At 43.4% G+C, this 24,957-nt stretch overlaps 1 protein-coding gene across 1 annotated transcript in view; it reads left to right on the top strand.

Annotated features, from left to right (window-relative positions):
* CNPY1 (canopy FGF signaling regulator 1) overlaps window positions 1–24,957 on the top strand; it is a 59,489-nt gene that overhangs the window by 18,030 nt on the left and 16,502 nt on the right. Inside the window, exon 3 of the mRNA XM_020779734.3 lies at window positions 6,238–6,353. Coding sequence (XP_020635393.1) covers window positions 6,238–6,353 — 116 coding nt within the window. The remainder of the gene's footprint in view (window positions 1–6,237; window positions 6,354–24,957) is intronic.

Genomic DNA, 24,957 nt, shown 5'->3' with positions numbered 1-24,957 from the left:
GTCACCTTGTAGTTCTCTCCTTTGGCCAGAGGTGGGGGATGGTGGACAGGCTGAATTCCCATCTGACTTTCCCCTCGGTCAGGTCCCTTTACAAGCTTGTGATGTGAAGACAAGTCTTCCTGATGCCAGGGTCTCAGAATCCCCAGCCCCCTGAGAGATGAAGAGGATGGCAGTCTGAAGCGTGCTTGCAATCAGGTTCCTAGCAATTGGTCTTCAGCTTGCTCTTTGGAGAGTGGGGATGGTTTGGCTGGGGAGCAAACACAGCACATGTTTGAAAAAGAAAGGGGAATGGAGGAGAATCTCTCTTTTTTTCAACTCAAAGGGGGCCTTCCTCCATTGGACACCTTGCAGGAACCAGGCATGAAACTATGCAGGGACAGTGATCCTCCGTTCTCTCTGCCTTGTATTCATTTCCCTCTTGCTCCAGCATGTAGGCTTGTTAAGAGTCTGTACTGCTTCCAGTGGAGGGAGGCCATCATTCAGTGATTTGGGCGCTTGCTCTTTCCTTCCTCCACCAATGTACTCTAAGCGGCAACGAGGCTTCGCACTTGGAGGCAAATGGGACTGTTGATGTGCCCCCCCCCCCCCGGTGACCTGTGGGTTGTATTCAGTCCACATTTCCTTTTACTGCCCAAAAGGTTCATTGGGAAATTCTGTGCAGGAATGCAGGGTGGAGGGTTGCCTGGCTGAAATCGTGCCCCAGGCTAGGTTTCCCCTGTGGCGAAAATGTACATTTCCCTGAATCTGTTGTCCTCCCTTAAAGGTGGAAAAGCAGCTAGGTGCATGAGAACATCCTGGAGCAACTGAGCCATTGGCAACCCACAGGCTCTGTAAAAGGATAACTCAGGTCGAAAGAAGAAGCCCAGTAGGTTTGTAACAAGGGTAGAATAACTAGGACTTTGTCCCAGGGCAGCAAAATTTAGGAGCCCTGAAAGCTAAACACGTTAGGAAGATGAACATCAACCCTCCGTCCCCTTTGGATTTCCTCCTCCTCTGAAAGCATAAGCTTTCTTTTTCTTTGGAGGTGCAGTGAATCTCATTCTACTCTCTTTTTTTTCTGGGAAGAACTGCATCCAAGTCTGAATGGTTGGGAGATGGTGTCGATTGCTCCCGTTGCAAAAAAAAATGGCTAGTTGCCTCTTTGAGGACAAGAGAAAGGCACCATCTAGATCAGATGTCAAATCAGGAGTAGGAAGCATGCCAGAGAACGGATGGACCTTTTTTCCCTCCATACACACCTCTTAATTATTGTAACACTCCATGCATTAAAAAAGTCATACCTACACAACAGGAAGCAGGAGAAGCTAATGCCCAACCTGGGCAGAGTCCCTCTAGAGCAGTGGTCCCCAACCTTGGGCCTCCAGATGTTTTTGGACTTCAACTCCCAGAAATCCTGGCCAGTAGTGATGAAGGCTTCTGGGACTTGTAGTCCAACAACAGCTGGAGGCCCAGGATTGGGGACCACTGCTCTAGAACACTGGTTCTTAACCTTGGGTTACTCAGGAGTTTTGGTCTGCAACTCCCAGAAGCCTTCACTACCAACTGTGCCGGCTGGGGTTTCTGGGAGTTGCAGTTCAAGAACATCTGGGGGCCCAAGGTTGGGGATCACTGCTCTAGAAGGCTCTTCCTTAAGATGTTGTAAGGATACAACTCAACACACGAGCTGGAATTTTCAGCATGCATACATTACTGAAACAGCGACGTCTACGCTGGCTTGGGCACGTTGTGAGAATGGCTGATGGTCGGATTCCAAAGGATCTCCTATATGGAGAATTAGTGCAGGGAAATCGCCCCAGAGGGAGACCACAGCTGCGATACAAGGATATCTGCAAGCGGGATCTGAAGGCCTTAGGAATAGACCTCAACAGATGGGAAACTCTGACATCTGATCGTTCAGCCTGGAGGCAGGCAGTGCATCACGGCCTCGCCCAATTTGAAGAGACCCTTGCCCAGCAGGCTGAGGCAAAGAGGAAGTCACAAAGGAAGCAAAACCAGGGAGCTGGACAGGGGACAGATTGGATTTGTCTCCAGTGTGGAAGGGATTGTCACTCTCGAATTGGCCTCCTCAGCCACACTAGACGCTGTTCCAAGTCCTCCATACAGAGCACGATACCATAGTCTTTCGAGACTGAAGGATGCCTACAACTCAACACAAGGCTCAGTAGCTTGCAGTTCTTCCCCATATAAGGTTGTGATTTTGAGGTGGGCAAATGTCCAAGAGGAAACTTTAATCACATGCTTCTAGTTAATTCTTGTGACTGGTAGGCTCCTGAGATGACCTTTTTGTTTGTTTGTTTTAGTTTTAAATAAGGGAGGTGGAGTATCACGTGCAGAGATCGGACATGTCTTCCCTTTTCAGATTACAGCTCCCATAATTCTGCAGCTTGCTTGCAGAATTTGTTTGTTTGTTTGTCTATACCATGCCTTTTCCCTTGAAAACAGCCCAAGGCGGCTTGCAACATTGAAACACAATGTTTAATGCTAAAAACAATGTGTATGCAACAGTGGTTTACGTCATTAAAAGACAATGTTTAAAGCTAAGCGCCATGAGTATAAAGAGGCAGCTTACATCATTACGAGGCACTAGTAAAGCTAAGAACAATAAGCATACAAATATTTAAAAGGAAAAACAAACCCAGACACCACTCTGAGAAATGAAAAACACAAAAATGGGTGCTAAAAACCCAATCAAAACAGTAATGCTTAACAAATCATCTAAAACATCACACCCAGGTAGCTAGTTAGTGAAGGAAGGCTTGTCTGAAGAGACAGGTCCTTGCCTGCTCGCAGAAGGGCAGCAAAGATGTGATCTTGAAAGTAGTTTTTCTAAGCACTGAGAAGAAGAACCTAAAATTGGCAATCTTCAAAGCCCCAAGCCTGATGACATGCTTTGATTTACCTGCATGCTTCTCTTGCCAACCTTAGGTGTTTCTCTTTGTCCTGAGATATTTCGGGATCTTGTAACTTGTAAATGATACATTTCAACACATGTCTGCTGGATTTCTGTACATTTAAATGGAGAGGCGGGAGGAGGGGTGATATTTTATCTGCAGCTGCACCCAATCTGACCAGCTCACAGCATGGAAAAGTCTCCAGATGGTGCTGTCACAGGCACAAACAGTGTTAAAAATTTGGTTTATTATCAATGGACAGCAGCTAAGCCTTTGAATAAAATAGTTACTGTCATCTGTGCTGTAGGTTTTTCACCAGTACGGCACATGATACCATTCTGTCTACAGTTTCTGTCCAAGGATAATTCTCTGGAGAAACATCTCCAGAGCAGTTTTGGCCCAGTTAGGTATTAATATTTTATGGTGACAAAATTTTTGTGTGTGTTTGTGTGCTCGGTGGGCACTTCAGAATATATTTTGCCTGTAATCAACTTTCCAAATATTTCATTCTTCCCCCTTAAAACACACACACACACACACACACACACAACCCAGTGAGTTTTACTGGCAATTGTTTTTACGATAAGCAATGGAGTGGAAGAAAATTCTGGGTTTAAAAAATAAGGTGTGGGGTGGGAGACCACAATTTTGAAGGATCTGTGAGATTTTTAAGACCATGTCCTCAAAGGAATAGCTGAAACACCATTCCACTATGGAATCATTTTGTCTAAATTTTTCCTGGAATAATGGCAGAAAATGTAAAAAGAGCATGATTTTGCTGATACAAACATTAGAGTTGGCGCTCTTTCTTATTGCAACAGACAAAACCTACTAGAAACTGCGGTTTGCCTGCCTGACAGTGCTTCCTTCTCTCCATAAGCTGTGGATTTAGGGTTTTCTTTATATCAAAAGACAAATGATGAAAAGAATCTGTAGTCCTCAGTATTCTGGCAACAGCCACCCAGGAAACAAGGTCCGTGCCATTCAATGGCACAATTGGGCATGCGGTTCCTTTCTCAACTGATGGTGCAGTGCGCCGATGGAAGCGCTTCACGAATAACACTTGTGCCGTGGTGTAACAAACACGACCACTTGCTTAACACTGAGTTACACAAGCCTACTTCTGCAGGAGCATCTCCATTATATGACTTCTCACAGTGGCCAAGCTGTCAGTGATGGCTTTTTGTGTGTGTGTGAGAGATTCCGTTCTTCTTTTCCGTATCTTTTCTATTTAAACTCGAGATGGGCATGAACCGCAGCAATCCATGCCAGTTCATTGAGCGGCCAAACAGGCATTTGGTGTCTCGAAGCCTTGTTTTCTGCCACGGGTGCCCACTCAGAGGAAGCGCCTGGAGGAAGCAGGACGGGGAAGCCAGGCCACGGCCTCTGAGTAGATGCCCACCAGAGAAAGTGGAGCTTTGAAGTGCCAAACGTTTGTTCAGCTGCTAAATGAACCAGGACAAATTGCCAAACTGGAGGTTCGTTACCATCTCTAGTTCAAACCAGTGGTTCTCGACTTTGGGTAACCCTGGTGTTCTTGGACTGCAGCTCCCAGAAATCCTGGTCAGCTCAGCTGGTGGTGAAGACCTCTGGGAGCTGCAGTCCAAGAACACCAGGGTTACCCAAGGTTGGGAACCATTGGTTTTAAAAAAGGGATCTAACAGGCCTTACTGTAGCCAAGCGTGCATGATTGCCAGGCATTCCATGAGTTTAAGAAGCCCTCTTTAAAAACACACACACACACATATTCTCTACATGAACATATTTTTCCCCCTTATCAGAAACAATGGGAGGTCCTCACAATGTGACAGAACCCTGGCTCATCTCATCTCTCAAGAGGCAGTAGAGACCCGCAGTTAAAACCATCTGTGGGCCATGCTCATGGGGGTCTCACAGAATAAACATTCCCTCTTCTTAGTACGAAGGTTCTGTGGGTGCTTTAGGAAGAAAGTTGCTTCCTGCTCCCAAATTTAAGAAATGTGAGCATAGTTACAATAATTGACATTAAGATGGAGGAGGGATGCGGGGCTTGAGTGAAGAAAGGAAGTTTTGAGAATTACAGTGACTTCTTGTCTCCTCTTTGAACCTGTTAGTATTAGAATGGTTTTCTTCATTTTACTAAGCAAACAAGCTTAACATATGCAACAGTTATGTCACAGACGCACTTCCTAATTTGTCAGTGTTTCAAAAGACAGCCTATAGGTAGCTGAGAATCAATGTCATATAAAAGCCAATATGAGTTTCCTTGTGATTTTTTGTTGTTGTTTTGATCATTTATGCTAAACCTTACTGTTACCTGCTTAAAGCAACTTGGACACAAGCGAGGATGGCTGTGAGATTCAAAAAATGCCAGTGTGTCAACTGGAAGGGCCAAAACGGTGGCAAAGGATTGGATGCTGAGATTGGAGTCAAAGTCCAAAACAGCTCACAAAGAGCAGCAAGGCATGAGATGGACCTGTCATTAAACATGATGGTCACGTCCTAAAGCAAAACATTCCAGGCAATATGTGTTCGAGGTCCTGTGGCTCAGACTGATGCTTCATGTATTCCCTGGTCTAAGACGTTTAGGAGCAGCTTATCCTTCTGTAGGACTGACTGGGTCACAATATTGAAGTGCTGCAAAGTAGCAGATATCAAGAGCTACAACGTCTGCTTTAGAACTGATCCTAGGAACTTCAGCCCTTGGGCACAGCTGTCAGGTTCCTGGGTTTTAGTCCCTCCTCCCACCATGCTTCACACTGTTTGGCTTAATGGGTCACGAGTGGTTGAGTCATGCAACAGTGGCAGCATCCAAGCACATGCTAAGAAGGCTCTGTGTCGGAGAATCAAAGATGCTTTCTCGACATATCTCATCCTCTATGCCAGTACAAGCTGGTCTCTATGACTGGCAAGGATCAGTAATATTCTTTTTCTGTGCTGTCAAGTTGAGTCCACTTTGCAGCAACCCTATAAAACCCTATGATGTTCAGAAGATCTGCCCTTAGCAGGCCTGCACAGGGCTTGCAAATTCAAGGCTATGGCTTCCTTTATTGAGTCAATCTATCTCATGCTCAGTCTTCCTCTTTTCCTGCTGCTTTCCACTTTTCCTGGTCTTATTGTCTTTTCCAGTGAATCTTGTCTGCTTAGTCTCGATTTGGAAATAACAGCCCAAAATGTCCTAAGTTGCTGCTACGTGGAATATGAACTTGACGTGGGACCACATTTCCAGAGAACTGCCCTCACTATCTGCCCCTCAGCAGAATTGCATGTACTGTGTTTTCTAGTACAAATTATGTGATGGTGATGCCTGCCTCTCTCTCTCTCTCTCATGCCATGCACATGTTTTCTGTGTTTTGGCTCCTGACAGCTTGTAAGGCCCTAGCAGATGAACTGGCCTACGACATAAAGAAAATAGGTCCAAGGAGGACTGTGGATTCGGGGACATTTCGCATCAACCCTGACGGCACAAGAGGGAAGAAAAAGGTAAGAAAATGAGAAAGAGGGAGGCCACCATCCCAGGGAGAGGAGATGGTGGCCCATAATTGCTGGGGTGTGCAATTACCAACCACTTATCCAAACAGCAGTTGGTCTCTTAATCTCCTAACCTTTTCCTTGGTAGGGCCAGCAGCCACTAAATTGCTTCGCTCCCCTCTGGGACTCAAAGTAATCTGTGAGCTTGAAATTGAGGTGTTTTTTTCCCTTCCTTCTCCAGGACCTTTTTAGTTTTGGAGGGCACCGATTACATAAAGAGAATGGAGGACTGCTTCGTGGCTAGGCTGAGCTAAAAAAAAAAAAAGAAGTCAATCAGAGCCATCCAAGCCATTGAGAGAGAGAGAGAGAGAGAGAGAGAGAGAGAGAGAGAGAGAGAGAGAGAGAGAGAGAGAGAGAAGGGAGGAGATGGGGTTAGAAGTCTTTCCTCTGGACTAGCTTCCACATGACGTTGGGCATCTTCCTCACAACCCACTCCTAGGGAACATCTACTTGAACCCACAATGTCATGTCACGTCACTGGGCAATTGGTTTAATTTATTCTGGTTGCAAAAACGTTTGCTCTGAATGTACAGGGATAGCTTCTGCCCACAGGCCACATGATGGATAACTGCAGGCCGGTCCACCCCAATTAGGTATAAACCGGGCAGAGGGGAGCGAGGGATGCTTGCTTTGTGTGAAATGGGACAACCAGGGAATTACCTCTGGTTCTCCAAGCAGTCATTCCATACTACTCTTCCTCCCTGAGCTAATCTCACCCTAGGTGTTCATGGGCTGCTTGGTCCCAGGGTTGATTTCTAACATGGCTAAATCGCAGAGAATTGCTATTGAACAGCACTAGAGGAGGAGAAAGTTTGGTTCTTGTACCTGAGGAGGCATTCATCATCGCCACCATGTCCAGCTGGTGTCAGTGCTCATGGGCTGGTCCCAAAGGTGGCCTGGACGCTGAAGAAGTCTTCTGCATGCATCTCGCTTACTGGCCTAGGAACAGGCACTGCCAGGTGAGCAGAATCCCATTTTCTGAGATTCCGGGCCAAGACGTAAGATCTCAAGATAGGCCCTTGTGATGATTCATGGGTGACTTTTACCGTGTCCCAAAGGTGGGGCCGCAAAGGGGCCCAAACTGCTTCTAGGCCAGCTCAACTGACTGTGGACATGGGCATGCAGGACTATCAGCAAATGGACCCAGAATCTATATCAGATCCTGTTAGCCACATAATAGGTTATTTGGTTGCTCATACCTGGTTATTTAGTGTGCTGATGTTGCACTAATGCAACATACGTACACCCACCTTTCTAACATGGACTGGCAATGGCTTTCTGGCGTTCCAAGCAGCAACTCTGCCCCAAAGATGCCAACAGGTAAGCCTAGGACTTTCTGTACACCAAGCGTTTTGCTTTTTTTGGTTATTCTTCCCATTATTTTTCAGGATAATTGTCTCTATTCTACTACCATGTTTTGCATTTCCTACTTTGTCTTTATGCTGGCTGGGTAGCTCAGTGGTTTAGGTCTCTGGCAGCAGAGCCAGTGGTTGGGATTTCGATTCCCCACTGTGCCTCCTGTGAGTAGAGCCAGCCTGTGTGGCCCTGGGCAAGCTGCACAGTCCCAGAATAACGGAATGGCAAACCACTTCTGAAAATTCTCTACCTAGAAAACCCAGGAAAAAATAAGTCAGAATTGGCTTGTTGGCACATGTACGTAAATACACACATTTTGTAATGATAGCTAGTGTTGGATTGGTTTTCTTTCCCATATTTCCACCAAAAATAGTGATGGGTCGGGGCTGCCTTCTTGCTCTGGCCATGGATCTACATACTATAGAACTCTGATGCAGGTGTGCCCCCAGCCGGAGGAAATTGGGAAGGAGGGAGAGAAGAAGGGATTCTGTGGGGCCCCCATGGAAAAGATGGGTACTTGGATCCAGGGGAAGCCACCAGAAGAAGGTGACCGGTTGACAACAGATGTCCTTCAAGATAGGAAGCAGGCGCTTAGGCTGGGACAGAAGTATTTGCTGGTTCACAAGGGCAAAGGAGGTGCAACCTCACCCCACTCCTGCCTCCTCCATAAGAGATGTGGACAGCCAAAACCCCTCCTGCTGAACTCCCAGCCTCATATATATATATATGTGTGTCGGGGCAGGGATGATAGGGAGAGAGAGAAAGAGGATGAAAATGAGAGGATGAAGTTGAGCGGGTAGGTCAGCTGCCCAGCTATGATCTAGTGCCTATCAGCACATGGGCATATGTGTCGATGGATGCTTGCTTGCCTGCATGAGTATGCATGCACATACGTGCATTTCTGTGCATACCCACTTTGGGCCCTGGCTCTGCCCAACATTGGCTGCTGCGACATCTGGTCCACCAGTCTCATAGACTGTATGCGAAGAGATGCATACGGATAGTGGCACCAGAGGGGAAGGCAAGTCAGGAAGAGAGAAAGCACTCCTGCTGAGGGTCATTTGTGATGGAGGAAGGACCTTGTACCTGCTTCTTTCTTCTCCCTCTCCAGGCCCAGCCCCTCTTTTCAGGTTACCATGTTGGATTGGAAAGATGTATAAAGGTAAAGGTTCCCCTTGATATTTAGTCCAATCGTGTCCTACTCTAGGGCGTGGAGCTCATCCCTGTTTCCAAGCTATAGAGGCAGCGTTTGTCCAAAGCCAGTTTCCATGGTCACGTGGCCAGTGTGACTTAGACACGGAACGCTGTTACCTTCCCACCATGGCGGTACCTATTTATCTACTCGCATTTGCATGCTTTCGAACTGCTAGGTTGGTAGGAGCTGGGAGAAGCGATGGGTGCTCACTCCGTCACATGGATTCGATCTTACGACTGCTGGTCTTCTGATCTTGCAGCACAGAGGCTTCTGCAGTTTAACCCATGGCGCCACCACGTCCCTATGGAGAGATGTATAGTTAGGGATGAATGTTATCTAACAATGATGAGTATCTAGAAAGTGTATGGGGTAATATTATGGTGTGGGATTGATACTTTGGCTGTGTCACAACCCTGAAAAGTTGATGCTAGCTAGCCACATCACCACCATCATCATCATCATTATCTCTTCTCCTCTTTCTCCTCTGCAACATTTAATAGCCATGGAGCAGGTGTTTCCATGGTTACAGATGTTTATTTTATTATCTAATTACTAATCAATTTCAACAAGGGATACTGCTAACAGCACAAACACCCAAGCCAGTGTGATTAATTTTCTAATGAGTAAGCATAGATTTTTTTTTTGTTGACATGCAAAGATGTTGATTCTTGCAGTTATGATGTGGGGCAGTTGGGATGAAAATGCATGGAATCGGAGTCTTCCTTTTATTGTCAGCTGTAGCAAACATTTCTCGCTGTTTTGGCTTGTTTCACTCAAACATCTCAAAAATGCAGAAGTTGTAAAGTTTGGAATTGCAGTGGGTGGAGGGAGATATTAACTGTGTGCTTCACAAATGAAGGCCAAACTATACATTGCAGACAAAATTAGGAGAGCAAGTGCTTCGTGTCACCAAAATGCTGATGACACCCAGCTCTACATCTCCTTTTTTTCCATCTGCAGTGGATGCTTTTCCGTCCCTTGGGGGCGGCCTGGAGGCCGTTCTGCAATGGACACAGTCAAATGGACTAAGGTTGAACCCGGACAAGACAGAGGTCCTGCGGGTGGGGAGACCTGGTATCAGTGGTTTGGGGAACTCCCTCTCTTTTTTTGGGGGGGTGACTCTCACCACAAAGAATTTGGTTCGCAGTCTGGGGGTCCATCTTGACCCAGTGCTTACCAGGGAGACTCAGGTAGCGTCTGTGATTCGGTCTGCCCACTTACATCTTCGGCAGATCGCCCAGCTGCGTCCCTATCTAGACACGGGAGGGGGGGGGGCTCACCATGCTGTTCCATGTGCTCGTGGTCTCAACAATGGATTACTGTAACGCTCTCTACGTGGGGCTTCCTTTGAAACTGATGCAGAAGCTTCAGATGGTCCAGAACACTGTGGCCAGGCTATTAACAGGGGTGAAAAGATTTCGTCATATTTCCCCCATCTTGGCTGCCTTACACTGGCTACCTATCCGCTTCCGTATTGATTTCAAGGTGTCAACCATTACATAAAAATCCCTTAATGGTTTAGGACCTCGATACCTGGCAGAGTGCCTTCTTCTGCCCATTTCAACCCGTATCACCTGCTCCAGTCAGGCCAGATGGCTGAGGGGCCTAATGCCAAGAGAGGCCAGGTGGGGAAAAAACAGAAATCAAGCCTTCTCGGCTGTGGCCCCTTGCCTTTGGAACAACCTACCTGCTGAGATCCACCTGGCTTCCTCACTGAGGGCCTTCAAGACTAACTTGAAGTCATGGCTATGCAGGCAGGTCTTCCCCATAGCCATTACCTAGCCTATCTCCCCTTTTCTTCTTTTTCTTTTCTCTCCATCTTCTTCTTCTTTCCCCCCATCCCTTTCTCTTTTCCTTTCCCATCTTGGATTAATCTGGATTCGTCTGCTTATATCGTATCTCTGGAGCACTATCATGGATCCTGCACTAATTACAGCATATCTGTAATGTAAAGTTTGACCCTGAAATACTACACATGCTTGTCTAAACGAAGCCCTTTCAGTCCAGGGACTAAAATTATGGAGCTGCACAACCAGATTGGGAAAATGTTCCTTTTTCTTTTGAGGAAACATGTTCATACAACCCACAATGCATATATGACTGTTATATCTGCCCAAAACATCCCTTTCCTTGAGGGAGTTTTGACAGACGGCCATCTAGTCTCTTTGCAAAATTGTTTCTTAGGCAAGGTGCTTTGTTTCTAGTGTTCGCCCAGCATTGCATCATGAGGACAAGTCAGTTCATTTCAGGAGATGATGAAACGGAAAGGCAAGAACAATGTTGTATCGACAGAAGAGGGTGAAGCGCCCCCCCCCCCTTTGGAAGGAGAAGTGCCGTCACATACTAGACATCAAGCTGCACAATGTCTATATTGATCTGACTTGGATATGTCAGCAATTTGACAAATCAACTCCCTGCCAGTCCAGCCAAAGTGGCATTTATGATTGTCAGTTTCATATTCAGCTTTGGCGACAAGAAGAAGCCTTATACATACCGCACTAGATTCTTTCTCCATCTGGGCCATTAATGCCAAACTCTGACTGGCAGCATCTCATCAGAGAATACCCTGGAGAGCAGATCATGGTAGATGTAGGGTTCCTAGGATTGCAGTGCAAAAAAAACAAAAAACAAAAAAAACACCCAACTTTTCCAAGCTGTGCTTCACAGTCTCAGGCACAGAACTTTTTCCTACCACCTGTTCTGCAGAGAACAGCTACTTGTAAGAAGCAGAGTCAGAGACTGGGAGTTTGATTGATTCCCCACTGGGTCTCTTTGACAGGGGCTGGACTTGATGATCCATAGGGTCCCTTCCAGCTCTGCAGTTCTAAGATGATGATGATGATGATGAAGGAAGTGGATGGAGGGAGGGAGGGATGGATTGGATTGGATTGGATTGGATAACAAGGGTATAATGCTGTTTTACTTGGTCATAAAACTGTTTTTATAAGACATTTTAAATGATGTTTTAGGGGCAAATCCATAGGAATTTTCAAGTTTTATGCCATTCTCTTTAAACAGGTATTAAAAGAGTGAGTGAACAGTATCCGTTTAGCTCAGGGTAGAAGGAACTGCAGAGTTGCAGCTGTTGTGTGCCAAATCTTTACACAGATCGGAACTGTGCAAGTCAGAATTGACTTGACGGCATGGTATTATTATTATTATATTAGAAGGAAATTCAGTTGTAGCGACTTGGAGACTATTAGATCAAGTCTAGAATTTCCAACAAGGCATTTGATTCTGGATGAATTCCTTCCTTCCTTCCTTCCTTCCTTCCTTCCTTCCTTCCTTCCTTCCTTCCTTCCTTCCTTCCTTCCTTCCTTCCTTCCTTCCTTCCTTCCTTCGGGAACAGAAGAACCCTCAGTTGCTGATTCATCACAACCCAAAGCAGTTAAAAAGCAGACACACATGACAGCATCTGACTGTAATGAGATAGCTAACAAAACCTGTGCACATTAATTCAACTGGAATTGTAACAAACAGCATATTTTGTATTTTGGGAGACACAAAAAGTTGCTTAACTCTCCTAATTTGTAAAACGTCATCCCTCAGGAGCTGTTCAGACAAAAACAATTGCAGATCAGGTGCATTTGAATCCAGGTATTTATTAAGGATAATGAACATTTGGATCTGATGGGGAAATATGAAATCCCCTTGTAATTTCAAATCCTGCCATCCACATTCTCTTGTAGAGGCTTCCCAAAGGGCTTCCTTCAAACTTCAGCAGTTCAGAAAGGCTGACGTTTGCAGCAGCCAAGCCCACTTTTTATCAGTTAGTGGAGGCACCACCATATTTTCAGACTACTTGTTGCATTACGGGCCTCATCGCGGCCTCTTAAAAATCTCTGATTTCTCCCTCTTTGACAAGGCAGTATTGTTCCTGCTGTCTACTGTGATCTCAGCAGATATGATAGCATTTTCCTGCTTTCTCCTCTGGGTAGGCTGAAGTTTCTGTAGGATGGCTCAGTGGTTGGGTGTTCCACAGTGCCAGGCATACATACAAGCAAAGTAAGCTACCCTTTCCAGCAGTGTTTCTTAACCAGTGCTCATTTTTTGTAAACTTGATCTTGTTCCCATTTCAAACTTGCCTCCCAAATAATTTTATTTCAGTTTTGAAATATTGGAGTGTGGACCGGGAGAGGAGAGTGAGTGCGAAGAGTAGATTTTGCTGGTGCAGCAGGGTTGGGTATAGTGGGGAGGGATTAAGAGAGGAGACGGTGGGACCTTTCACATGCAATTACACTGCAGTGTAATTCAGAAAAAAATAAAATAGTGTATAATAGGTGCACAGTTGTGTATCAATGGGTGATGCAATATGCTGCATACTAAGAAAGCAACAGGCATAATTCTACTTTCAGTAAAAAAGACACATATATAATCAATCAATCAATCAATCAATCAATCAACCAATCAACCAATCAACCAACCAATCAACCAACCAACCAATCAACCAATCAACCAATCAACCAATCAACCAATCTATCTATCTATCTATCTATCTATCTATCTATCTATCTATCTATCTATCTATCTATCTATCTATCTATCTATCTATCTATCTATCTATCTATCTATCTATCTATCTATCTATCTATCTATCTATCTATCTATCTATCTATCTATCTATCTATCTATCTATCTATCTACATGATATAGATAGACAGATAGATAGATAGATAGATAGATAGATAGATAGATAGATAGATAGATAGATAGATAGATAGATAGATAGATAGATAGATAGATAGATAGATAGATAGATAGATAGATAGATAGATAGATAACTCTCACATAATTGTTAGAATAAAATATTTTGCCCAGGCAATTCTATGGGGGCCGGTTAAATTTGAGATTGCTTAGGACCTCAGCTTATCTTAATTTGGCTCTGGTGTGGCTTGTGTTTAGCCAGGATCTAGCTAGTCACTACACCTGTATCAAGCTGATATCCCTTTCTCTCCAGTTAAGAGTGGTTGTTAGCCTTTAGGTTTTCCAACTGTCACTCCAAAGGCGATTTCTCTTGCAGGCTTATAGTCAATGGACAACATAGGTAGGTGGTGCTAGACATATAGTCAGATACATGTAAATTCTTTATTATGGCCCTGTGTCTGGTCAATAATTGTCCTTTCCTCATGCTTATCAAAAAGATCTCTGGGGTTTGCAGTTCTTGAAAAGAGCATTTCATAGAGGGACACACAAATCTTCCCACCTCTCAGTTGATCGGAGCCAGCAGTGCCTTTGAGAGAAGAGTCTGGACTAGCCACTCACAGTCTAATGATCTTACTATTTTAATTTGTTTCAATTTAACCTATATTTCATATACATTCCTAATTTTAAATTGTGCAACACTCTGGTACAAAGAAAGAAAGAAAGAAAGAAAGAAAGAAAGAAAGAAAGAAAGAAAGAAAGAAAGAAAGAAAGAAAGAAAGAAAGAAAGAAAGAAAGAAAGAAAGAAAGAAAGAAAGAAAGAAAGAAAAGACATACATATCCAGGAGCTTCTAAGGGGTCATGATCCCCATGAATAACAAGGGGTGCCCCATCCCATCATACTTTATTTTAGCAGTTTTTCAAAAGCAGAAGTTCCTCCTTCAGTGGAAAGGACTGATGCCACCCACAGTAGGAACAGGTGGGTTAGAAAACTCTCCTTCTCCAATCATCCAAATTTGCCCATCCCTATTTGATAGGATCCAGTTCATAGCTTGGGAGTCTTTCTGGATGCCATCGGCTGCTTCAGACAAGAGTTCTGTTGCTCAGCATCATTTGTGCACTCCAATATCCTTTTCTAGAGGATTGGGATCAGAGGGACTGCCGAGTCTTTCTGTGGAGAAGTGTAGCCGGTGCAAAATCTGCAACCAAGTTGCTTTCTGGTGTGCATTTTATAGATGATATTTCAGCAGTTTCACTGGCTTTTATATGTGGTTGCCTCTATTCTCTGGGATGCTTTGAAGAAAGTTCTGCTTTTCATACAGGCGTTATGATTTTCAATTGTTCAGATTTTTTGTAGGATGTGTGTTTGAGCAGAAAAACATTTTACACACATATTATTGAATAAACAAACAGTGTGCATTGGGACTTGTACTGCCAGGGCTGATGTTTGTCTCTCTGACTACACTGGATATTTCCGTTTATCACAGAGAATAATGCATTCTGTTTACTGTACAACTTCCCCAAGATTAGATTAAGATACCAACACCTACCTTTGGTGCCAACTTAACTTTAAACCAACAATATGCAGTGAACATATTTTCCTCATAGGATGGCCACTTAGATATCAGCTAAAAAGAAGATGAAAGAGTGGGTAGATTTGCATAATCTGTGTAAATAAGGTAAAGGTTCCCCTTGACATTTAGTCCAGTCATGTCCGACTCTAGGGCACGGTGGTCATCCTTGTCTCCAAGCCGTAGAGCCAGCGTTTGTCCATAGACAGTTTCCATGGTCACATGGCCAGCGTGACTAGACACAGAATGCTGTTAACCTTCCCACTGAGGTGGTACCTATTTATCTAATCGCATTTACATGCTTTTGAACTGCAAGGCTGGCAGGAGCTGGGACAAGCGACGGGAGCTCACTCCGCCGCATGGATTCGATCTTACAACTGCTTGGTCTTCTGACCTTGCAGCACAGAGGCTTCTGCAGTTTAACCCTCAGCTTCACCATATCTGTGTAAATATGTAAGTTTAAATACAATAATTGTGTATTAAACAGAGATGTGGTGCAGCTTATATTGGTAGTCCTGCTGACTGGGGATTCTGGGAACTAAACATCAGATGACTAAATTTTCTGAGTACAAAATGGGTCTAAGTTATGGCACTCTATCTGGGGACATTCCCCAAGACAGACAAATCTGAGCCTTCCTTTGTAACTTTTAGGACAGAACTCTGCCTGAAACTGTTATGTAATGTTTTGAAAGTGTCAGATTACAAGTGCAGGACAGAACTTGGAAGCACCTAGTTACATGTAATTAGTTAAACTGGAGTGGTGTGTAACTAAGTTAACTATGTTTCCACAGTTGTGGAACAAGTAGTTACAAAGTTACTTTTTGGTGTAATGACTAATTTGGTGCAATAATTGCATTACTTTCAAATGTTTCTTTTAAAGGGCATTTTAAGCCAATTTAAGGACCATTTTGAAAGGAGTGGCAAGGGAAGTATTCTTAGGCTTCAACTTCTGTTGTTCTTATTATACGTCATCAAGCCGCCTCTGATCTACGGGGACCTTATGAAGGAGTGATCTCCAAAATGTTCTTTCCTCAACAGCCTGCTCAGCTCTTGTAAACTCAACCTTGTGGTTTCCTTTAGGGAGTCAATTCATTTCATATTTGGTCTTCTTCTTTTCCTCCTGTCTTCAGGAAGTTGTTGTCTTTCCCAGAGAACCCTGCCTTCTCACGAGGTGCCCAAAATAGGACACCCTCAGTTTCAGCATTTTTGCCTCCAGAGACAGTTCGAGCTTGGCTTGTGGTTGGACCCACTTGTTGGTCTTTCTGGCAGTCCAGCAATGTAGTCATATTCTGTATTTACAGGTCTGTTTTCAAGGCACAATGTCATAGTTGTCCACTAGAGAGAACCAGAGAGTATTTGTCTCTATTTTCCCCCTCCCAGCAATGGCAATGCAACAAGTTAGCAACACCCAACAGGAAACAACCGTAATGACAGCGAAGAGCCATGCACGGTTCCTTTTTCAAACTAGTCCTCACATCCTGCTTGAGAGTCTTGCTTCAGTTCCATTCCCCCAATAATGCCGCTCACTGGGAGGTCTTGAATTATTTGTTTATTTATACACATATCCAGTTTATAGACCAGGGAGGCTCACAAAGAGGCTTATGTAAGATTTGCACAATATAGCCACAGCCAAGAACAGGAATAACATCAGGCCCATATGGTGCACACATCCTTGGCGTTCTCTAGTGTCACCCTTCTTACTAAGCAACACCCTCTATAAACAACACTGGCAGAGGAATGGAGACAAGCAGCTCAAATTCGCACAGCCCATGGAGGAGGAGATGCCTCTTCTCACGTTGCTGTGTGGATAAATAGAGTGGAAATCTTGCAGGAAGCACTGGGCTTCCTGGAAGAATTAGTAGGTAAAATTTAATCTTAAAATGCTGAAATCCTAATGTGAAATAACACACATGCAAGGGCAATCATTCAAGGGGTTTTCATTTTGATGGCCATTTATTACACACCCAAGTATGAAACCAAGTGTACAATCAGTTGTGCAACTCAGATATGTCCCAGCACACAAAGAGTAGATGACAAAAATCACACACACACCTAGCACCTTGCATTAAATAATACAAACAAGGTTCTCTTCAATAAAAGCTCTCTGTTGATGGTGTGATGTTCATATTTATAGTCCTCCATACAATAAGGTGACGATGACCATGGTGTAACTTCATTGTCATTCCCAACAAGGGTAGACCCATTGACTCAAATAGGACTTTGCAAACGCTGATGTAAATCCCATTCAATACATTCAATAGGTTCACGATTCAATAGGTTTACCCTACATCCGAATAACAAGTGGATTTAACCCCATGGATTTGTGGATTAGATTTTGGGGAGAAATTATATACAAGATTTCAGACAAAATGTAAGTTTGTGTGTATGTGTGTGTGAGAGAGAACTTTTCCTATAGGCTTATTTCAAAACCTATATTTTAAGAATAAAATGTACCATTTAAAAGCTACTCTTCTAAAACTAATCCACAAACCGTTGATCGGCACCTTTTATTTTAGAATTAAAAAACAAATGAGTATTAGTGTTAGGCTGATATTCGCTGCAACAGACTTGTAAATGGGGAATGGTGGTTGCATATATGTAATCATCCAAGCAGTTTCGGTTTACACAAACACATGTTTGAAAGACTTCCCCTCTTTGCCATCACTGCCACTGTTGCCATAGTTGAGGTGATTCTAAATGTTATTTATTTTATTTATATAAATAAAACAAATAAAGCAAATAAATGTCAGGGAAACATGGATAACACTCTGTATGGAAGAAATGTTGGATCAGTCACTGATGTTTGTTCTCTGGAGTTCTTTCTTGCTTTCCCACTGTGAACTTGCTTTAAGTCCTTAAATCAATCATTTGACTTTATTTATTTCACCACAGTACTTTAATTCTTCAGAGAAATGTGTCCAGTCCCAAAGGCCATGGTAGGAACACGACCTTTGGTACCTGTAAGAATTGTATAAGGAGGTTTCCTTTCCTGACAGCTGTGGTGATAATCCCCTTTCTCTCTCTTAAGTGGGAGCGGATCAGTCTGTATAGAGCCAGTTCTCCATACTTGTTTCTCCACACAAGGTTAGATTATTCCAAAAAGAAAAAAGAGAGAGAGAAAAAAAGGTGAGGAAATTTCCAGTTTTGGTTCACAAGGTTATTTATTTTATAAGGAAATTGTCCCAATTAGATTTAGTTGAAACTTGGGGGTGGGTTGATGAATCTAAAATATTAATAATCCTGTTTTCAAAAACAGAGGAAACCAAAGGATTCACATTCGTTAACGTCTGGACGACACAAATACTATGACTCAAAGGGTCACAATTAGTCTTTGGACATCCTTTTCGAAGAAAAGTTCTGTGCGAACCATCTGGTCACATATCTGTAGCGCACCTTGAATCAAAGAGGAGGTGACTTTTGCTGAATAATCTGAAATACTTTTAGGTTTGAGGTGTGTGTGTGAGTGAGTGAGTGAGTGAGAGAGAGAGAGAATGAGAATTTTTTCTATATGCTTATTTCACAACCCATATTTTAAGGTTTTACTATAATTTGCACATCATGAAGTGTTGCTGTGTTTATGGAACAAACCGACTGTGAGACATTTCAAATAAGAACATTCTAGAATAAGAAAGTAAATATCTCCTAGCTGTCTAGTCGATGAGAACCTGCAGGTTGCAGATTAGATGGATAGCATGCTAGCTATTACATGGTATAAATTCTTTGCCACCCTCAAGTTCACGATATATTTCCGACGGGGCCTTCAATACTCTGTGCAGCCAACGTTATGTAACACCCTCAGCTGAGGAATATATATTTTCTTTCACTCTTCTGCTATATCACCTGAAGAATTTTCTATTGCTCAAGAAGGGTGCTTAAACGGCAGAGTGTGTGTCACAATGCACTTTATTCTCCCTCTCCCTCCCGCCCTCCCTCCCTCTCTGATGCACATAGAAGGATAACTGAATGAGGTCATGCGCCAAGTCCCCTGCAGTTAACCATTATTTTTGGTGAATAAAGGATGGTTAAGGTTGAGTGGAATGTCAGCAAACCTTTCATCCCTCTTCCTTTCAGCTGTCTTGTGTTCTTACCCACAAGCCATACAAAGTTCCTTGGCTTGACTTTCACGTACGTGGCCAGCTGGCTTCTTCTGCATAATGCCCGTGCATTTCTTGGCAGGATCGGGTGTCTTTGGTCTCCACCTCAGCAGGGACAAAAACACCAGAAGATTTCTAACACAGCATGGTCAATTCACTTTTTTTAAAAAAAAAACCCAACCAACCAACCAAACAAACAAAAAACTTCCCTCTCCAGATATTTTATGAGGAAGAGCTGGTGCTTGTGAGTAATGCATTTAAGTTAACGTTGGTTTCAAAAATCGGACCACAAGTTTGAGCCAGGATAGGCAAAAGGTAAAACTGGACAGCTTGAAGATAGGAGTCTATTGGATGGAGACAAAGAGATTTGAGTTTGTATATAAAATCCTGGTACATTTGTCTTGGAAGGTTATTTATTTATTTGTTCCGTAGTTATGCCACCTTTCCTCTCGTGACTCAAGACAGCATATCTATCTTTCTCTCCATTTCATCCTCAAAACAGCAGTCCCATGAAGTAGGTCAGGCTGAGAGAAGGGGAATTAGCTCATGGTCAGCAAGCAGCTCAGCGGGGATCTGCCAAATCCTAGCTGAACACTCCCACCAGTACAGCAACCCAACTGCCGTCTTATGATCAGGCCCAATCAAAAGAATGGATGGCTCTATTACTTACATTACCACCTCTTTCCCTCAGTGCTACGTCTAATTTGGCATGAAAGGAATGATCAGAAAATTGATTTAAAAAAAAAAACTCCACTGCATCTCTTTTGGGATGTGGTGACACTGCGGGTTATTAAACTGCAGAAGCCTCTGTGCTGCAAGGTCAGATGACCAGCCGTCGTAAGATCGAATCCACGCGAGGGAGTGAGCACCCGTCGCTTGTCCCAGCTCCTGCCAGCCTAGGGGTTCGAAAGCATGTAAAAATGTGAGTAGATAAATAGGGACCACCTCGGTGGGAAGGTAATGCCGTTCCGTGTCTAGTCGCACTGGCAATGTGACCACAGAAATGGTCTACAGACAAATGCTGGCTCTACGGCTTGGAGATGGGAATGAGCACCACGCCCTAGAGTCGGACACGACTGGACTCAATGTCAAGGGGAACCTTTACCTTACCCATTAGGTGAGGACCAGAGATGGGCACAAACTGAACTACAAACCGAAATAGCCACAAATCGGTCTGGTTCATGGTTCAGTTCAGTGCTTGGTTTTCAGCGAAATGGATGTCCCACCCCTCTTTCCTGCTTCTTTTAGATTATTGCTTCTCTGGTTTTACGAACCTGGACGTAGATAACAGAGGGGCCAGACCAAGAAGTGGGAGCCTTGATTTAAAAAAAAAACAAATCAAAACACAACTAGGAGTGTGTCTAAATCAAAACAAATTCTTTAAATAAGTGGACAGTGGAAACCCTGTGAAAAAGCTGCAGCGCTCGCCAGGCAAGACCTCAGAGTACATTGTTATGGGAGTCTTTCATGGGTAATTGGTAGTGTTCAATGCATTGATTCTCAAACAGTGAGACACCTACCACTGATAAGACACAGAAGTAATCTGAGTACGGCAGACTGCTTTCCTAATCGCTAAGAAGCCCTCACTCTGCCTCGATGTCCCTGTCTCCCTGCACGTGTGATATTCTGTCTCCACCGAACCACCACAATAGCAACTGTGGACACTCTCAAGTCTTTCCTAAGCTCCCGATCCCCCTGCCCACCCACTTTACTGTAGATCATAAATATAATGATAGAATCGGTTCATGGGTCTGCTTGGAGAAAGTGATCTTTTTGCTTCTCTCATTGTGGGACCCAAGTTGAGGGATGGCACTACACACTTGTAATAAACCAGAGAAAGTGGATTTGCTGTGGGGGCGTGGCCAACAGGCATACTTCCGCTCATAAAACATGTCCAAATTGCAGGGCTTTTTTCTTTCCCCCCCCCTAATCAAAGTAATAGCTTGTTCTTTGTTCTCTTGAATCTGCAATGGAGTGATAGCCACAGCACATGCATGCATTCATGCACACGTGCATGCAAGCCCACTCTAAGGGCTACTATATTTACATCTAGGCTCTAGGTTCTTTTATCCTGGATGGATTTTTTGCAACAACAAAAAAACACATATCTTTTCCCCTTTCACTGTATAATAATTATTTTAAGCCATTGCTGCTATGTCCTAGTTAACAACAACCCAAGCAGGGTTTTTCAGGTATGTGAGATATTTAAGGAGTGGATGACCACTCTCAATCCAAGTGAGTTTCCATGGCCAAATGGGAATTTGAACCCAGCTCTCCTGCATCCTAATCTGTCACTTTGTCTACTACACCACTCTGCCTTTCCATTTATAGGCACAAACTCACTTTATCAGCCTGATACACTCTGCGAAACCTGATTACCACGCATTTCTACAGTTGCCGGAGATTATATTTTGGCCTATGCAGTGGGGCTAGGGATGGGGTGGGTGACAGAACTGTACTGTAAGCACCTGGTTTTAGGCACTCTGAATCCCAGGGACGTGGTGCATCGGTTGCCTCCCCAAAGTTCTTTTGCCTGAAAGCATCAAGCAGATATCGAAGGCTGAAAAGTACTTTTCTCCTATGTGAAGGTGGCTGTAGGCCATTTGAACAGTTAGCCCTTACCGTTTCCAGAAGAAGAAATCCCAAGTGAAGTATGTGTTTGGAAATAGTTTGCATTTTGATTACTTGGCTTTTGTTTTGATTGCCTCGCTATCATTCACATGTTGGGCAATCTTAGAGATTGTAAGCAATATGTTAGTGGTCCCCAACCTTGGGCCTCCAGATGTTCTTGGACTTCAACTCCCAGAAATCCTGGCCAGCAGAGGTGGTGGTGAAGGCTTCTGGGAGTTGTAGTCCAAGAACATCTGGAGGCCCAAGGTTGGGGACCACTCTATCTATCTATCTATCTATCTATCTATCTATCTATCTATCTATCTATCTATCTATCTATCTATCTATCTATCTATCTATCTATCTATCTATCTATCTATCTATCTATCTATCTATCTATCTATCTATCTATCTATCTATCTATCTATCTATCTATCTATCTATCTATCTATCTATCTATCTATCTATGTTTAGTGTTTGTGCTGGACATGTCCTTCCCCTCCCCCCTGACCTCACAGAATCTGATCTTGTCAGGATCCTCACGCTGCAGTTCCTGACACTGGAGAAGCCACCATGATCGTGGTCTGCAACCATGTAATTTCAGACTGCCTGTGCACACAGAAAATTTAGGGCAGGGGGATCTGGAGGTTAATTCTCTCCCCCCAACCCTTTGAAACCTGTTTTGAGAGCCACATGGGGCCACTCTAATGGAGCAAAAATGGGTGAGTGGGGGACAATACTGGACTTGATTGGAAGTCCCCATCTGACTTTGTAAAAATTCCTGGAATAGAAAGGCTTTGAAAATTGAAGGTGCATGGGGAAGCTTCAGCAAAAACCAGTGTCCTTGGAGCTTTGAAGAGTTGCACTTGTCACTTTTTTTAGCCAAAGAAGACAGGACAAGAGGAGTCGGGGGGCTACTCTGCTGTTTTTGGTGCTACATAGGTCTGGTGATTCTCAGCCCATGAGGAGATGAGGTGAGAGGGCAAGCTTGCTTTGATGGAATCTGCCCCCCTGAGAGCCAGGACCAATGCATCTGCAATCGAACACCTGTTTAATAAGAAGTCTATGTTCTTCAAAAGTAAATACAAACTGGAGAAGTCTGGTGTTCTCTAAAAGCAAAGGTTCCGAGAGGCCATATTAAGTCTGGGTCAGCATCTGAAACAGGAGGAGGAGGAGGAAGAGGAGAAAATCTTGCAGCATTCTGAAGACCAAAAGAATTAGTTGCAAATGTGCATTTGTAGGTAACAATCTGTTTCTTCAGAAGCATAATACGGTTCAGTATTCAAGCCATAGACCTATGTGTAAATGGTTGTGTGATTATGGGGTGGGGAAGAATGAACTGACACAAAAGATGGCAATTATTAATAGTGTTCATTAACTATTCAAGGAGCTGGTTACCTTAAACATCCAGGCAACAGTTACCCAAGTCAGTTTCCCTCTATGGTAAAATTGACTTATATAACTCTGAGCAGAGGCCACAACTTAAATATTCTATTTTATTCTTGCTGTTGTTGGAGTTAAATCACTGGGGACAAAAATCTGGTCTTTTTTTTTTTTTTTGAACCATGCACACAACAATTCATTTTGCATGCACTTTTTTCTTCTCTGCCATTTGCATGAGAAAGTATTGACTAAATCAATGGGGTCTTCGTGTGTGCAAGTCAGAGACTGACTCAAGCTCTGTAAAAAAAGGAGGTAAATCCTATGATGCCCAAACATGATTCTGGCCTGAGTATTTTGCTAATAATTCCTCTGTGGATACCCCTGGGGGAGACACCTGAGATGCCTGACGAAGTTCAAAAATAGATGATGTTAAAAAACTATTCTAATTGCCTGCGGAAACTATTCTAACTTCATAGATGCATGGGGAGTTCTTGGATTTTATTCCAAAAGCACAAATCTCTAAACGTCCAGTTTCAGTGTTGGCATTGGTGGCTGTCTCGTGTGAAATGGAATCCAACTGTTGTGTTTCTACGTAGGTAGCTCTAGAATAGCACAAAGGAGATTCCTTGAAAGCTTTTCATTCCAGATGTTAGAATATCAGCATTTGTTCCTGTAAGTGCAGATTTGCTGATTAGTTGTAGCACAAATAATAAAGCATCATCCTCTGCTCAGAGCGTGTCTCTTAGTAATAAATACCATGACAGGCTTTGCTGGGTGAATTGCTCTCTGTAAGTTACATCTCTAAACGCCTGGTCACATCAGACTCTGTTGCATTTTATTTATATTTATGTATGAGATGCCTAGTGTGGTGTAGTGGATAGAGAGTGATGGATTAGGACTCTGGAGAACAAGGTTTGAATCCTCACTTGGCCATGGAAACTCAATGGGGAAGTGGAACTGGTAAAGCCACTCCTTAAATATCTCACTTACACTGAAAACCCTACTAGAGTCACTATAAGTAGGTTCCAACTTGATGGCAAAGAACAATTTATGTATGAGTAAGCAATACTAACAGGCTAAAACAGAAAATGTATGTTTCCCCTATTTGCGCCATATTGTGGAAGAAACTTCTGTTTCTAAATTACAATGGTGTTTAAAATGTTGATTTTTTCCCCCTGTTAAGTCTCTCTTTTCCTTTTTCCTTTTTTTTAATTAAGCAAGCCCAGGTGGTAGACCCACATAGCAAACATATTTTTCCAACCTTTATTATGCCTCATTAGAATTCTCTCCTTTTAAAGGATTTCTAATTATATTGTCTAATAAAACTAAACCTTGGAGATCATTTGCATATTATATGAAGAAATCTCATACAACAAATTCACAGCGGATTCAATTAACATAATAGCTAATTATATATCCCATCAGCCTTTTGAGTAGCTCGGCATTCATGTTTCTCCTGTTCTAGCCTAGAGCAAGTGGGAGGGGGGGTGGGCGGGAGAAAGCTTTGAGTTTTCACTTCTAAATATTGACTCTTAATAAATAACGGAAATGATTGGAATACTTTTGCCAATTAAAAAGGGTGCAACCAAACTACATGAAACACTTTTTAAAAACACTTGTTTCCAAATGCTTAAGTAGCTGTTCCTCCCCCTCACACAAACTTTGCATGTGGTTTGACATGTATACTTATATACATGGGTGCTTGT

This window comes from Pogona vitticeps, chromosome 6 (assembly GCF_051106095.1).
Source record: "Pogona vitticeps strain Pit_001003342236 chromosome 6, PviZW2.1, whole genome shotgun sequence".
Classification (NCBI taxonomy): Eukaryota; Metazoa; Chordata; class Lepidosauria; order Squamata; family Agamidae; genus Pogona; species Pogona vitticeps.
Note: the sequence above shows the minus strand (reverse complement) of the source record. Positions and strands in the feature narration are given on the sequence as shown.